Below are 18,001 nucleotides of genomic sequence, written 5' to 3'. Positions count from 1 at the left end.
TGTTGGACACACAGACGTCTCAAGCTTATCTTCCCCAGGCAAGGGCAGACAATCTCCTGGCCCTAGTGTACTTGGTTTGAGTGTCTCAACAGATCACAGCTCGGCAGATACTGAGACTCTTAGGACACATGGCTTCCACAGTTCATGTAACTCCCATGACACGCCTACATATGAGATCAGTTCAATGGACCCTAGCTTCCCAGTGGTGCCAGGCCACAGGGGATCTAGAGGATGTGATCTATCTCTCCACTGACTTTTGCAGTTCCCTTCAGTGGTGGATCATTCGATCCAATTTGACCTTGGGATGTCCATTCCAAATTCCTCAGCCAAAAAAAGTGCTGACAACGGATGCATCCCTCCTGGGGTGGGGAGCTCATGTAGATGGACTTCAAACTCAAGGACCTTGGTCCCTTCAGGAAAAGGATCTTCAGATCAACCTCCTGGAATTACGATCGATCTGGAACGCTCTCAAGGCTTTCAGAGATCGGCTGGCCAATCAAATCATTCTAATTCAGGCAGACAATCAGGTTGCTATGTATTACACCAACAAGCAGGGGGGCACCGGATCTCGCCCTCTGTGTCAGGAAGCCGTCCGGATGTGGCTTTGGGTGCACCATCACGTCATGTTTCTCCAGGCCACGTATCTGGCAGGCGTAAACAACAGTCTGGCCGACAGGTTGAGCAGGATCATGCAACCTCACGAGTGGTTGCTAAACATGGCTGTTGTCCACAAGATTTTCTGAGAGTGGGGCACCCCCCTCGGTGGATCTTTTTGCCACTCAGCTCAATCACAAAGTCTCTCAATTCTGTTCAGACTTCAGGCCCACGACAGACTAGCGTCAGAAGCTTTTCTCCTACATTGGGGGACAGGCCTTCTATATGTGTATCCTCCTATACCTCTAGTAGGGAAGACTTTGCTGAAACTCAAGCAAGACCGGGGAACAATGATCCTGATTGCTTCTTTGTGGCCTCGTCAGATCTGGTTCCCTTTTCTCCTGGAGTTGTCCTCTGAAGAACCGTGGAGATTGGACTGTTTTCTGACCCTCATTACCCAGAACGAGGGGTCACTTCTACATCCCAACCTCCGGTCTCTGGCTCTCATGACCTGGATGTTGAGAGCTTAGAAATCGCCTCCTTGGAGGCACCCATTACCTTCTACATGTGGTACAGGGTTCAAGTCAGATTATATGATGACTTGCAGATTGAATTTGGCTTGGGGGGAAATGCACTGTTTCAGTACTATAGGAGGCACTGTCTCGCCTTGCTATCAGCAGGGGGGTCTTTCAGCGTTGGCTTATGAGTTATACATGGAAGCGTACTGGCTAGGTTCCCAGCATTCTATCCCCTTAAAATGTTATCATAAATATCTCCAGGAGCTAGACTGAACACTATGTTCATAAATGGAATGTGGACTTGCGGATTGCACTCTCTTAACGTAGCTTGTTGAACAGGGAAAGCCTTACTCATAATGTGCTACACGGGGAGCTTCAATATAATTTTCTTTTACACTTGTATGCATCCCCCCCATGGGGCCTTTTTAGCTAAGTTGATATTTGTTTGAAGTGTTTCTCAGCACCATGCTACCCTGGGGCACATGTTTTGGTCCTATTCTCCTGTTCTGGCATTTTGGAGTGCCTTAGCAGCATATGTCTCTGTATTGTGGAACTGGAGATGGAGACCACCTTCCTATCTATTATTTGAACAGGTGTTGTGCATGCGACCTGCTCCTCAGGACTTTGTGGGGTTTGTTAAGAGCTATCCTGTTGGGTAATTAATGTATTTTGCAGTTCTGGCTTCAGAGTGATTTTCCTACCCTGGCCCAATGGCGCTCATTGATGATACATCAGGCTGCCCTGGAACTCTGTGCTTTTGTGGACATGAACTCTTCTTTAGGATGATTTTTCTAACACACCTGCGAACCTTTTTTGATATCTGATGCCTCTGGTGCATAGCCACTTGTTAAACCAATGACTTAATGCCTATTCGACATATCCATAGCTCTTCTGTTCTTCATTGTAGTGTTGGGATATGGGGTACTTTCAGTGGGGAGTGGATATGGGGGGTTTTACATTGTACTGGTTCACATGCATTTAGTTGTTGCCATTTCAGGTTGTTCTTACTGAAAAACAAAGATGATGTAAAAAAAACAAACAACAAGATGGGGGCGTGATCAAGATGGCCATTGGGCAGGATGTTCATGTTGCAGCTCTTGAGTAAAGTTGAATTTTACCTAAATTATTTCCTCTGTCACTATGCCTAAGCTTAAGGGGAAAATCAGGAGCCTAACCTTCCTTCCCCCTTGGTACCCCTGCTCTCAGAAAAACCTTGATAGCTGCTTTCGCAAAGCCAGCACCTGACTCGGGTGTCCCTGCTGTGGTCAGGATGGAGATCTTGCTGAGTCCGCATACCCCAGTTCTACTTTTGGGTCGGCTCTGTGCATTGGGAACTGTGTCGGTGGAGATGCCAGAGAGAAGCAGCTTTGAACCGGCGGTGGAGGGACTAACCCCTACGGGAGCCGAGAGTGAAGTTCCATCAGCATTTGTTAAAATCCCGCTGATGCGGTTCCTTCCATTGCATCAATGCAGTCTCGCAGATTGGTATGGCTTCTCCCCCAGCTGTGGGAAATGGATTAGAAGGTCTGATTGCACTGTTACTGCTGGTGAGACCATCAGCAATAACTCTTGAATCGAACCCTCCATAAGATGTTTAAATTTTATATCTGCTACTGTTATTATTTCTCAAAACAGTCCTGCCATCAGGTGTCTCCCCCCCCCCCCCCCCCCCCAACACTCAGTGTGAAAAAGCCAATTGGAAAAAAAACACATCTTCAAAAGTAACTTAACAAAAAACTATTCATTACATATCTGACTAGGAAGGAAGGTCATTCCATAGTCTAGGGGACAGTAAGTAAAACGCACAGTGCGTACTTGATTCATAATGGACTTGGCTTTGGATGGGAAAGTACCAATCGGTTGGAATCTAAAGAGCAAAGGGAAAGTATGGGCGTATATGGGATTGTTTAAGAGGCCAGGTAAGAGGGAAACCCTAGGTAATATGCCTTGTGGGTAAGTATTAAAATTTTAAATAAGATTGTATTGGGAACCAGTGTAAAGGGGTGTAATATGATCAAAAGATTTTGCTTTACAAAGAAATCAAGCTGCACAGATTCAAAGAGATTGGAGATGTTTTAATTGGGAAGAAGGAAAACCTGCATAAATAGTTGCAATAATCGAGCCCTTGTATCAGAAAAGCATTTAATACAGTATGTAAAGAGGTAAAATCAAGAACATCGTTGACAGAACATAACATATGCAAGGTCTTGAAACCTGATTTCAGGAGAAAAGAAATTTGTTTAGAGAAGGCAAGTCTGGTGGTAAACTAGACACTTTAAATAAGGAAAACTTTCCACCTCTGGAATAGGAAGATCAAAGAGAACTGGAATGACCTGTGGTTGGGATGGAGGACCTGTAATCCAACAAGTAACTTTTCTTGTGAGGGTTCAAAATTAATTTGCTAGTTACAAGACATAAAACAAGAGCCAACAGACAGTGTTGGAGTGGCTGAAGATCAAAATTGGTTGGGGAAACTGGAAAATTATAAAAGAATGTCATCAACATAGATGAAAGATTGAATATTAAAAGACTGGAGAAGTGTAGCAAGTGGCCTAAAGGATATTAGAGAAATGGGAATCATATGGATCAGTGAAGAAGATGAGCCTTGTGAAGAATGAACCCTAAAGAACTGATTGGAGATGAAGGAGGAGAACCATCCAGAAACTGAACCAGAAAGACCTATTTGGGATATCTGATCAAGAAGCAGAGAATGGTCAACTGAATCAAAAGCTCTGAAAATATGCAGAGATACAATAAGTGCTATGTCTCCTCTGTTCAAGATCTGATGTAAATATGTCTTAATCTGACACCTAAAATCCTTATAGTTGGTAAGTTATTAACAAAGCGGAAATTTCCTTGCCTAGTTTTGCATCTGAAAGTTAATACGAAGAGGCAGACCTTTTGTGAAAAAAGTCTTTGTTAACTAAAAGCTCCCAAGAATTCAAACGTTTTTGCTACAAATACTTCTAGTAACAGTGATAGATCGACAGTGAAGCACTCTAGCAAATCCACCAGGCAACACTAACCCACTCATTCGTACATATGAAAAGCTTGTTCTGAAGGAGATCTTCCAATTTGAAGTCAAGAAAATGAGGCTTTTTTTTTTTTTTTTGTGAACACCACAAAAGCCCAGAATGCAGCAATTAAGAGACTTTCTCAAGATCATTCCATTGTAATAAAGCTAGCAGACAAAGGCAGAGCTGTGGTGATAATGAGCATAGTTGACTACAGACAGTTTGGAGACCACACTTTTTACTCCAAGTTGAGAGGAGACCCCACCAAAGAGATCAGAACTGAGACTGACTCGTTAATCAAGTTAGCTGAGGAAAGTGGATTCCTGTCTACTTATGAAATAGAATTTTTGCAAGTCAAGAACCCAGTCACACCGACCATTTACATTCTCCCTAAGATACACAAGTCATTGACCAATCCTCCTGGCAGACCAATCGTCACAGCGATTGGTTCAGTTTTAGAACCACTTTCTATTTTTGTGGACAAGTTTTTGAGACCTATGGTTCCAAAAATTATCTCCTACATTAGGTACTCTGCTGACATCATCAATACTTTGAATGAGATACAGGTGGCAGTTGAGATTCTTCTTTTCACACTAGACATAGTCACCGTACAAAAATATCCCACAAAATGAAGCTATTGAAGTAATAAGAGATGAGTTGATCAGGGAACGTGTTTGTTCTCCCATCCCAGTGGAATTTATTGTTGAACTAGCAGCTATAGCTTTGAAGAAGAACTTTTTCTATTTTGATGGAACTTTTTATCAACACGAGAAAAGCACCGCTATGGGGGCAATGATGGCACCCTTGATTACTAATCTTTGTGGCAGCATTGGAACAAAATGTGAATAAGAACCATCGAATAAGCAGATTATTTTGTGGAGACGATAGATTAACGACATCATCATGATCTGGAAAGGAATAGTGGAGGAACTCGAATATTTTTACAATCCTGAATGGATTTGACATCAACCTCAAGTTTCAAATGTCTTTTGACAAAAAATGTATTGCTTTTTTAGACATTTGTATTATTTATGAAGATGGAACTTTCCACGGTGATCTATATAGAAAACCAATGGATGTCAACAAATATTTGAATTTTAGAAGCTGTCATAATCGCACATTGAAGATGAACCTACCATACAGCCAGTTTTTGAGATGCAAATGACTGTGCTCCAAGAACTCTTTTTTTTTTTTTCCCCAAGAAGCAGGCAACTGAGAACACGTAGGTTTCAGTTCAAGGGGACACCCTTTTGAAGCCATCAAAGGGTATAATAGAGCTGTTAACTCAGAGGTAGGGTTGCTTTACATAGGAAAGACTATTAGATAAACGGATTTTGGAGCATAAAACTGCACTCAAGAGAAAGGTACAGGTGAAACCACTTGTACAGCATTCCGTAGAACACAATCTGTTTCTTTGTTCTGTCACGTCCATTGGTGTGCTGGTAAATTTTTAACAGGCTCTCTCCCCGGGTATAGCCAGCCCTGCAATTTTTTTTTTTTTTGGGGGGGGAGGCGCACACAGGTGGACTGGGGGCCCTCAGTCCACCTCTACACCCCCCTCCAAATTACAGAGCTGGCTATACCCGGGGAGAGAGCCTGGGGGGGCAATGCATTACTCTGTCCAGGAAAAAAAATTTTTTAATTCTCTCAGGTTCCAATCTAATTCATGTTTAATGTGGGATAAAATGCCATAAATAAGTAAGTAAATAGATTGAAACTCTGAATGTTGAGCACCTGATTCTGATAACATGATGTCTATTTTAGAAGCCCTTTACCAGGAGAAAAGTAAATCTGTGCACCAACAGGGTTAGGGTGTCCCTATAACTAGCCCCTCCCGGTGACACACAGATTACGATTTATAACAAACTACCTATGAAAGTTATTTCCTTATTATACTTCCTCTGTGTACAACCGTATGTACATAAATAATGCCATACTGGGAAAAGACCAAAGGTCCATTGAGCCCAGCATCCTGTCCCCCGACAGCGGCCAATCCAGGTCAAGGGCACCTGGCAAGCTACCCAAACGTACAAACATTTTATACATGTTATTCCTGAAACTGTGGATTTTTCCCAAGTCCATTTAGTAGCAGTCTATGGACTTGTCCTTTAGGAAACCGTCCAACCCCTTTTTAAACTCTGCCAAGCTAACCACAAACCAGCATGTTTCTTTTAACTGTATCCATCCCACCCCCCTATTCCAGACCTCCTCACCAGTCCCCTGAGCTGCAGGGTCCCAGCACATACCTGAAGGCAGCCACCCCGGTGGTCTAGTGGATTCTTTGGGGCAGAAAAGATCCCCAGTCTTTCCTGCCCACTGACAGCGTTGACCCTTCAGCTGCCGTATCGCAAATGGCTGCCGAGACTTACAAGGACAGCTTCGCAAGACTTCAACAGAAGTCTCGCGAGGCCGCCGCTGGAAGTCTGGGCAGCAATTTTTAAAGAGCGATGCGGCAGTGGGATGGTCAGCGCAAGCAGCAGGCAGGAAAAACCCTGAAGAATCCACTAGACCACCAGGGTGGCTGCCTTCAGGTATGTGCTGGGATCCTGCAGCTCCGGGGGGGGGGGGGGGGGTAGGCGAACCAGCTTGCCCTGTCTCAACAACTGGCTCGCAAAATGTCACAAAAATTAACAACTGGCTCATGCGAGCCAGCTCTAGCACACCACTGGTCACATCCCGGGGTGAGGGGGTGACCTTGACAGACCCCTTTTACAGACAGAACAAAGGTTTATTTACAGATTCAACATTGTAGCATCCCATGGTCTGAATAAAGAAATTGTCTTTTCTGTGTTTCTGTGATGTTTTTGATTTCCTCTGCAGCAAGTATTATGGCGGCTTTTGGATTCTGCATTTTAATATCTGTATGTGGAGATGTTTTATGCTGATTCACTTGTGGGTTTTATATATCTATACTGTTTGGGACTGTTTTGTGCTGAGAGATGCTTTTATGTGCTTTTTATTGGGATGGCTTACCTGGATTTTCAGCAAGAATTTTTTTTAACTTTTTATTTTATTTTTTTTTAATTTTATAGGTTGTTAGAATCATTTAACTCTGTTTTCAGAAGATCTAGTACATTTTTAGATGTTTTTTGAGATTTCCTTATCTGTTTTATGGGATTGTTTTTTAACTCTGAGGATTCTTCCGTGGTTGGAATGCATTAATTGCATCATTGGACTGCATGTAGTCACCTTCAATGTGTTCCATCACGATTTTAACTTTTTTTTTTTTTTTAGAATGTTTATGATGGTTTTTTTACAGCCTTTTTTGTAGTTATGGATTTTAGAACATCTCTAGATGGATTTTGAGCATTTGGGTCTTTTTGTTGTTGTTTTGTCGTTTTAAACCAGTTATTAGCACTAACATTTTAATACATCATGGACCTTTTAAAGTAGTCAGTACCATTATATATCATATTTATGCATACTTGCCACAGTTTTAAGTTGAAATCGATCTCTTTAATTCAGCTGTTTTTTTAAACAATTTTTATGAGTTTTTCTTATTTCAGACATTAATTGTGTGTGCATGACATTCTAGTGTGTATAAATTTGGTTGGCATAGCAAGTTTGTCTCACCATTTGTACAAATGCATCCAGGAACAGGAGCATATGAGTAGATTTGTTTTGTTGTTGGGTTTAGCTACTAATTGTTTGAACAATATGGTGGACATTTTTATTTCTATACTACAGTGCTTGCTTCATTTTATCTGTTGGACCAGCCAAGGTGAGGTCTGTAGCTTTACACCAGCTGGGTAAGCCTCTCCCCATCTCTTTTAGTGGTTTTTATACTTGTATTTTCAGTTTGTGAATTTCTAGTTGTCCTCAATTATGTATGAGTGTTGATTTTGATATAGATGTAAGTGCATTTGTTGCTTTTCATATGTCTTATATGGAATTCCTATTTTAACATTATTTTTGTTGTTTTACAGTAATATCTGAATGTTTGTTTTTGTTTGTCCTTCTAGTAATCTTGCCCCTGACGCAGCCGGTATCACGGGCAAAACGTGGTCTTGTTGGGCGCAGTTGTTTGAATTCTTGGGAGCTTTTAGTTAACAAATAGATTTTTTTTTCTAACAAGGTCTGCCTGTTTGTTTTATCTTCCACTTTGGATTTGGTGGACTGCTTGTCTTGTTTTCTAATTTTGCAGCCTTAAAGGAGAGCAGTTTATCCAATTGTTTGTGTCGTGTCTTACCCTTTAATGAGGGGAAGGCAAATGGATTGATATTCCTAGAAGATCTAATAAGAGCTAGAAAAACAAAATTTACAACTAAACAAAATGGTGTCATTCCATACAATGTTTTATGTAATAAAAAAAAATGTAAGCAGAATTCTTGCTGGCATAGGAAGCCAGTGAATTTTAATATAACATAGTAAAATACTATCTGACCTTTTTTCAGTGAATAAATCAAATGTAAAGCTGTATTCTGAATTGTTTAGTACTTTCATCAAATGAAGTAGGCAAATGTATGAAAAAAATTTTTTTGTTACATTTGTACCCCGCGCTTTCCCACTCATGGCAGGCTCAATGCGGCTTACATGGGGCAACGGAGGGTTAAGTGACTTGCCCAGAGTCACAAGTTGCTGCCTGTGCCTGAAGTGGGAATCGAACTCAGTTCCTCAGTTCCCCAGGACCAAAGTCCACCACCCTAACCACTAGGCCACTCCTCCACTTCCTAGAGACATAGCAGCAAAGCCTGCACAATAGACAAAATTGCTCTTCCTCAGAATATTTGCAGATACAGCATAGTTTGTGCATAAGTACAAATGCTCTTTGAACCATCATAGTGACTTGTGGTTGTAATGGAAGAGTAGAGTCCAAAAGTATACCCATAATGTTTACAGTAGAAGAAAATTGATACTCTTTTTGATTTATTATAATTCTAGACTCATTAATACCAGGAGAGTTGTTTTGGGGCCCGTTTACTAAAGAGCAGTACAGCCACTGCATGGATAGTGTGCCCAAAACATCACCACTGCGGGGCACGCTGAGGCATCCTGCGGTATTGCTGTAATCGGCACACGCCGATCCCCGTGGTAGAAAATAGAAACTGTTTTCTAGCCTGGGGGCAGGGAGTAGATGTGCCCTGTGCTACCTGATTGAGTGCAAGTGTAACGCGAGAGCCTTTACCATCTCCTAAATAGGTGGTGGTAAGAGCTCCCGGCAGTAGTGGCCACTCGCTAATGGGGAAATTAACGTGTGGCCATTTAAATATATATATATATATATATATATATATATATATATATATATATATATATATATATATATATATATATGTGTGGGTGTGTATATGTAGTATACCATGCCATATTTTGTAGTATTTGAATACTTTTACTGCTGTAATTGCCTAATTGCTCATGTTTGTTCTATTCTTACTGTATACTGCCTTGAGTGAATTCCTTCAAAAAGGCAGTAAATAAATCCTAATAATATATATACAGCCATACTAGAAAGTGGCCGGAGGAAGTGGCAAACTCATGCACTAATCATAGCGCTGGCCACTTTCTAGCATGGCTTAATAAAAGGACCCCTTTTGTGTTCTGTGTTTAATTTTAATTTATGCACATACATCCAGCATTCTATAGTATTTAATTACTTTATGAATCATAGCACTTTCTAAAAGGACAGAGGATGGAACATGGCTAAGAACTGTTATCAGCATTGCTATAAGATAATACCCTTTGCTTCTCAATTTCATAGCCTAAGGAGTGCATGTATTTATTAAATAAGAGCAGGGATAAAGAAGAACCCTGTGGTACCCGACAGGGATTTCTCCACCCGTCCGACAGACAGGTCTTCATTTTAACCCTGTACGAACACAGTTTCTGGAACCAGTTGTATACACGACCTGATATCCCAGTATTATCCAGAATTTGCAAAAGAATGTCATGGTCTACTAAGTTATAGATACAAAAAAACAGAGTGGGGTCCACACTCTCCACAGCAATCGAACACAACAGAAGAAAAAGGGGTGGAGAGGGCCCAATATCAAGAGATCAGTCACCACACTCAAGGGTAAGATGCTCCAGAAAAATCTTTATTAGGACCCAACACGGTCCGTGTTTCGGCTGTATCAGCCTTCCTCAGGGGTCTACAAAATTATAAACACATAAAAACATATATATATATATATATATAAAAAATGTATTTAAAAGACTAATCATTTACATAATCATAAACAACCATATATTTTATATAATAATTGTTTTATAAGACATCAAGGGAAAAGCAAGGAAAAAACCTACCAATCAATGGATGTTCTGTATTATATTGATTGATGGATTTGAAATTGGATTTTATCTCTATATATGTAGAATTAATTTGTCTTTAGGTGTCTTAGTATTATATATCCCACTTTTATATATACATACAATTATATTTTGTCTATTCATGTTTTAGGCTTCTTGTGATTTTCACTAATTGATCAGTAAATGCTCCATCAATCAATATAATACAGAACATCCATTGATTGCTTTTCCCTTGATGTCTTATAAAACAATTTAATATCATCTGATGCAACACATTCAATTAGTATCTATTTGTATTAGGTCTATTATTGATGTATTTCTCTGTTAATTTATATTGCTTTGTTAATATGTTTATGTTTTAATTTTAATTACAATTTAAATGCTGGAATTTTCTTTATGATTGTATATGTGATGTTTTTAACAAACATTCTATAGAATTATATAAATATATGGTTGTTTATGATTATGTAAATGATTAGTCTTTTAAATACATTTTTATATATATATATATATATATATGCTTTTATGTGTTTATAATTTTGTAGACCCCTGAGGAAGGCTGATACAGCCAAAACACGGACCGTGTTGGATCCTAATAAAGATTTTTCTGGAGCATCTTACCCTTGAGTGTGGTGACTGATCTCTTGATATTGGGCCCTCTCCACCCCTTTTTCTTCTACTAAGTTATAGATCAAATTGTAAAATCACTGCCTTTTTACTGTCACTATGCAATAAGCAAATTATCCATCAAAGAGCCCATTACAGTTACCCTGCTGAAATGTGATATAAAGCCTGATTGAGAAATGTACAACATGTTATGACAATCCAGGTATTCTGTTAATTGGCGAGCTACTATACCCTCCATTAGCTTAGCAAAAAAAAGGGGGGGGGGGGGGGGGGGATAGACACTATAAAAGTTCACTAGGTTCTTTTATTACTCACAATGAGAGTGATAATTTTCTCCCAGATCTGGTGGAAATGTACCTAAGGATAGTATTGGCCATAAAGTTGGCATCTGAACTCTAAAGGATCAGCCTTTAGAATAGCTGAGGGGCATCTCTATGCTGATGACTCCCAAATCTACCTTTCTACCCCTGATATCTCACCTTGCATCCAAACCAAAGTTTCAGCGTGCTTGTCTGACATTGCTGTCTGGATGTCTCAACGCCACCTGAAATTAAATATGACCAAAACCGAGCTTCTCATTTTCCCCCCCAAACCCACCTCCCCGCTCCCCCCGTTTTCTATTTCTGTTGATGGCTCTCTCATTCTCCCTGTCTCCTCAGCTCGAAACCTTGGGGTCATCTTTGACTCTTCTCTCTCCTTCTCTGCTCATATCCAGCAGACCGCCAAGACCTGTTGTTTCTTTCTTTACAACATCCGTAAAATCCGCCCCTTTCTTTCCGAGCACTCTACCAAAACCCTCATCCACACCCTTGTCACCTCTCGTTTAGACTACTGCAATCTGCTTCTTGCTGGCCTCCCACTTAGTCACCTCTCCCCTCTCCAGTCGGTTCAAAACTCTGCTGCCTGTCTCATCTTCCGCCAGGGTCGCTTTACTCATACTACCCCTCTCCTCAAGACCCTTCACTGGCTCCCTATCTGTTTTCGCATCCTGTTCAAACTTCTTCTACTAACCTATAAATGTATTCACTCTGCTGCTCCCCAGTATCTCTCCACACTCGTCCTTCCCTACACCCCTTCCTGTGCACTCCGCTCCATGGATAAATCCTTCTTATCTGTTCCCTTCTCCACTACTGCCAACTCCAGACTTCGCACCTTCTGTCTCGCTGCACCCTACGCCTGGAATAAACTTCCTGAGCCCCTACGTCTTGCCCCATCCTTGGCCACCTTTAAATCTAGACTGAAAGCCCACCTCTTTAACATTGCTTTTGACTCGTAACCACTTGTAACCACTCGCCTCCACCTACCCTCCTCTCTTCCTTCCCGTTCACATTATTTGATTTGATTTGCTTACTTTATTTATTTTTGTCTATTAGATTGTAAGCTCTTTGAGCAGGGACTGTCTTTCTTCTATGTTTGTGCAGCGCTGCATATGCCTTGTAGCGCTATAGAAATGCTAAATAGTAGTAGTAGTAGTAGTAGTAGTAGGGCAATTGTCCAGTAAACCATAAGATTTAGCATATTATCTGTAAAGCGCATTTACTTGAGACCGTTCAGGAGAAGTGAAAGTGGACCAAGATTTATCTACTGGAACTGACAGTAGGTCAGAAAGACATCACCCGATGAAAACAACTGGCACTATTGCCAAACAGTGCTCTGATGGGAAGTACTTTAGAGTGAAAATGATCAGCTAACTGCATAGCGGAAGGTACCTTTTCTTGAGAAGAGATTAAACAAGTCCTGGTATCAGTGAGGTTGGAAACTATTTTAAACAAGAATTTTGTATCGGAAACATCTGCATCTATTAATTTAGAATAATAAATCTTCCTTTTAGCCCTTAGGGCTATTTTGTATTCCTTAATTGTGCATCTCCATTTATCTCTATTAGCTTCAGATGTATTTTTATACCACGCTTGTTCCAATTTTCTACAATGCAGTTTTAACTGCAAAAGCTCTCCATTGAACCATTTATTAGACTTTACATCTGTTTGGACCTGATGTGATAAGGGGCTATATCATCTAAGATCTCTGTACTTAATTGAAACCATGGTTTACAAAATCCAGGAGAACTGTACATTTACTAGAAAGTCAAATTTTGACCAAAACGTTACTGGATCTATTGGCCCTTTAGAAAAATACGTAGTTTTTTGTCTGTCTTTTATAGCGTGAAACTATTTCTAGTTAATGTTAAAACAAATATAAAAAATGATCTGACCATAAAGTATGACTCCAGTGACCATCAGAAAAGGGGTCGAATGAGAAAAAAGCTGTAAGGTCCAACTGATGTGCTTTATTATGAGTGATGTACGGGCCATGAATTTGAAAGTTCAAAGCTTTCAGAGACAAAGTTAGATCTTCAACCAGTGGTATACCTAGCTTGCTTGCCACCTGGTGTGGGTTGCCGCTGCACCATCCCCCCAGACATATCGCACTCCCATCCCCGAAGCGCTGCTTCCTCCTAGCAAGGGGGTGCATGGAGCAGTCGTTCAGCTGGGTCCCCTGCCCCGGAACAGGAAGTGGAGCCGACAGCCGTGCAACTGGTCAGTGCACCCCTTGCTGTCTGCACCTGAGGTGGACCGCCCCACCCTTGGTACACTGCTAATCCTCAGAGCATTCCAAATGTAAGTTAATGTCACCTAAAATTAAATTGTGAGGCAATAAGATTGAATTTCGAAATACAAAATTGTAGAACACGTCCTTAGCCCTGGACCGTTTACCAGGCGGTAAATAAAATACAGGTTAAGGAGTTAGCCAGAGTAGTATCTTTTAGCTGACTTCAAGATTTCCAGTTCTTGAGAAGAAAGTGAATCCACAATTTCTCTGTCTAAAAACTCTTTAAAATTCTAAGAAAGAACCTGGAGGTGTTATGGTGTGGGGCTTTGCTGTGTCATTACTTGGACAGCTTGTCAACTGATGAAACCATGAATTGAACTTTATATCAGACAATTGTGGTGGGAAATGTTAGGCTATCCATATGTGAGCTGAAACTGAGCGGGTCATGCAGCAAGACAAAAATCCTAAACATTCAAATCTACTATTGAATGGTTGAAGAGATGGTCACCTCGATATTCAAAGCTTTTTAACCATCCAGACACAGCCACTGACCAGTTAAATAGCATATTGGCACCACACCGCTAATAATGAGCAAGAGATAACCAATTTATCTCTGCCAAATATTGGCTATATTGTGCGATTTATCCAGTTAGGTTCCGATATTCTGTGCCTAACTGGTTAAGTATAATGGTCAAATAGGACTACATGAATAGCTGTCCTATCTTTAACTGCTAAAAAGTTAACTGGTTAGTGCTGAATATTGGCATAGCCAGTTAACTTTTTAGCAGTTAAAAAAAAAAATTGTCGGTTGCTGGAAATGGCCTGGCATTGAATATTCAGGTTTAACGCCAGCAGCAGACAGCAAAAGCAGCAGAGTCCCAAACTAATCCCTGTTTGACATGTTGCAGACCTGAAATGTAGCAATAGTTGAAACAGTTCTGTATGGAAAAATGGACCAAAATTCATGAAGGGTGATAAGAGAACCTGATTAAGTGATGGGAAACATTCAGTTGAAGTTCTTGCTGCTCAGATTTGCTACCGCTTGCTAAATGAAAAATTCACATATTTTTTTCCACACAAGAATACTTAATGTAAAGTCCTCTTTAAATAATCAAAATGTATTCTATTTTTTCTCAGTAATTTATTCAGTGATGTTTTCTCTTTCTCTATTCAGACCTTAGATAAAGGTCATGTTTTTGAGTATAAATTGTGCTAAAATAAAGATCATCATAGAAGGGTTCACAAACTCTGCCCAGCCCACCTGCTCGCTTGAAGAATATATACATTTATTTATTTATTTATTTATATATATATATATATATATATATATATATATATATATATATATATATAAATGAATAAGTGCACATATGCTTGCATATCATATATGTGAACAAAAAATTAATATATGTATCAGTTTCTTTGGACTTGGCTGATTTATTAGTCTTCAGTGCCATGGGCCTTCATTCATACTTGTCTCTCAGTATATATCAATCTCTTATTATCTTTATTGTTTTATACGATGCCTATACGATTACCATCTTACTATTACATTGTACTTTACTAAACCCTAGCCTGCCCTATGGTATTTTGTAAGCCACATTGAGCCTGCAACTAGTGGGAAAATGTGGGGTATAAATGTGTTAAAAATAAATAAATAATTCCCCTGTATCTAGCTCAGCCTGTTCATTAACAGTCCTTTTGCCTCTTCCTTCAGAGCCTGCTACATGTTCATCCTGAGTTTTGCCATAAACACTGCTTCAACAGCAGTGCCTCTGGGAGCACAAGATTAGGAATTAGCTTATATGGGTTTTGACATTGAAAATTAATATTATTAAGGATTTTTTATACACCTTTTGTTTTTTGGCCCTCAGGATATTCATACATCACGGATTGGAGCTCATGTTCTCCCATGTGGGCATCTGTTGCATAGGTAAGGGGATCTTTTTGGCAGTAGTTGTTGAGAGAAATTACAATGGCCACTCCCTAATGATCTACAGACCTGCAGCTGTGAAAGACTGCAGGAAAAATTGGTACTTTGCCAGTAGCTGCAGAAATCACTATTGGTTAATTAAGCAATGAAAAATCATTATGGTATCTGTACAGTAGATTATATTTTTAGGCTTTGGTTACTTGCTGCTTTTAAGAGAGGAAACTGCTAAGTATTTTCTGTGTTTCTTTTTAGGACTTGCTATGAGGAGATGTTAAAAAAGTGAGTAGCTTGCTTTTGAATTTTTGCTTCCATACGTTTTAGAATTGACCTAATCATGACGGGCATACAATTTAAAGCACAATATCATAGATGACACCTTTTGGAGTAATTTTATAAAGTCAGGGGTTAATATTCAGGGCCCTGTTTACTAAGGTGCGCTAACGTTTTTAGCGTACGCTAACACTAGACACCCATATATTTCTATGGGTATGCCATTACCATGCGCTAAAAACGCTAGCACAGCTTGGTAAACAGGGCCCTCAGTGTATTGAGAGGCTCTTAACCATTCAACTAATGCTAACTGAGCCCTGAGGGAATATTCAGCAGCATTTACCTGGATAGTGCCACTGAATATCCCTTCTAACCTCTAAAGCCAAAACCAGTTATTGTAAGGATGGTCCAGAGGCAGAGTCAGGGCAAGTCAGCACAACTGGATAAGTGCCAATATTCAGCTCTTAACCAGTTAAGTAAACTAGCTAAATAGGACTGTATAAAATACCAGTCCTATCTTTGACTGGCTTAACTTGTTAAAAGTTGAATATCGGCACTTATCCAGTTAAGTGCTTGTTCTGCCCTGACTCTGCCTCCGGACTGTCCTCGCAATAACTGGCTTGGTTAAAGGTTGAATATCAGCGCTTATCCGGTTAAGTACCAGCTGCTGCACATACCCAGATATTTAATGCTGGTTCCAAAACATTGACTATATGGGCATAATTTTGATGATTTCAAACACTGACCACTGCTGGCTGAATATTGACCCCTCATTTTTTACATGTATACATGGGCATGTAAATGGCCTGTTAATATACCTACCGGTTTACACGCTTTGATGATAAGGTAGCATGCATTTTGCCAGTCCCAGACAACAAAAAAGCAACTGGTCCACAGCTGCCAGAACGGCAACAAGAAGAGCAAACCAGAGAATATATGAATATTTCCTCCAAAGGAGAATTATTGTTTTTAATAGCCGTTACATTTCTGAACACTCTGGATATAATCGCAAATAAGTGTCATATGCGTCATTATGATATCATTGGAATGCATGACTAGGGGTGAAACGCATAACTGAAATGCTTAGCGTTTTTTTTTGTTTTTTTTAACATCTTCACTTGTGACTAAAGAATAAATGTAAAACCAGTGCGGTTTTGCTAATTTGCATTTTTGCCAGCTAGAACCAAGATTTTTTTTATTGCATGCTGTTTTTTTTGCCATTTACATAACGAAAGAAGCGGATTCTGCTCTGAAAGTCAATAATGACATAATGATCCATACCAATCCTTACCAAACACCTTTCATTTTGGGAATTATTTGAAAGTAATTATTTATATAAAAATACTTTTTGATTGGGCCATGTGACCTTGAACTAGCATTCAAAGGTGTCAACAGCAGAGGCTGGAGTAAGGTGAGTGCTCCTGCAACTCTTTTTTTTTTTTTTTTTTTTTTTGGTTGGTTGGTTGGTTGGTTTTTAAATAGACATCTTTTTAAATGAGAGATATTCATGCACTTTGTTATAGCTGCTACCAGGTTGGTGCTTGCAGGTACACTCAACGGCCTGAGTATATTCAGTTTTAATCTTGTTGCGGATGACACAAAGATAGCCAATAGAATGGATACTCTAGTGGGAGTAGAAACAATGACAAGGGATGTCCAAACGTTAGAAGAATCGTCGAGGGTCTGGCAGTTAAAATGTAATATGCTAATCAAATTTCTGGGTAACCTGTAAAGATCAGTTTCTAATGTCACGATTGATAGACTGTTACAGAAACCACAGTAAAAATATATTGGTATCACAAAAAACAATTTTTGAAAAACAAAAAATGAAAAATGTGTAAAATATATTTATATATAATGTTGGTTTGTGCTCAGTTTTTTTGGTGTATTACAGTGACCTGGCGGTTCAAATTGTGTATAAACACCACATTCTTACATCATTGCACACCCTGCCTCCATCCTAATCATAATGCTAAATAAAGGGACAATATTGTTTATCCAAAAAACTGATACTCTGTCGATAAAAAAATACATATCAGCTACTTAGCTTAGGACGAGTCTGTGCAAGTCCAATCGTTTTCTTACTGTGAGTTCTTGATCACTGCAATACTTTTAAATATCATTCTGTGTAAAGCTCTTGGTGAAAAATCAATAGTCAGAGTTCCTAGTTCCCTACATGGGCCATGTTTCACCAAACTAATGGCGTCTTCAGGGGAACTGATCTGTAAAAAATAAAAAAATAATACATG

At 39.7% G+C, this 18,001-nt stretch overlaps 1 protein-coding gene across 1 annotated transcript in view; it reads left to right on the top strand.

Moving 5' to 3' along the window:
- The window catches only part of RCHY1 (ring finger and CHY zinc finger domain containing 1), a 79,780-nt gene that overhangs the window by 43,655 nt on the left and 18,124 nt on the right, over positions 1-18,001 (top strand). Inside the window, exons 6-7 of the mRNA XM_030190652.1 lie at positions 15,424-15,482; positions 15,735-15,761. Coding sequence (XP_030046512.1) covers positions 15,424-15,482; positions 15,735-15,761 — 86 coding nt within the window. The remainder of the gene's footprint in view (positions 1-15,423; positions 15,483-15,734; positions 15,762-18,001) is intronic.

The sequence above is a fragment of the Microcaecilia unicolor genome, chromosome 2 (assembly GCF_901765095.1).
Source record: "Microcaecilia unicolor chromosome 2, aMicUni1.1, whole genome shotgun sequence".
Classification (NCBI taxonomy): Eukaryota; Metazoa; Chordata; class Amphibia; order Gymnophiona; family Siphonopidae; genus Microcaecilia; species Microcaecilia unicolor.
Note: the sequence above shows the minus strand (reverse complement) of the source record. Positions and strands in the feature narration are given on the sequence as shown.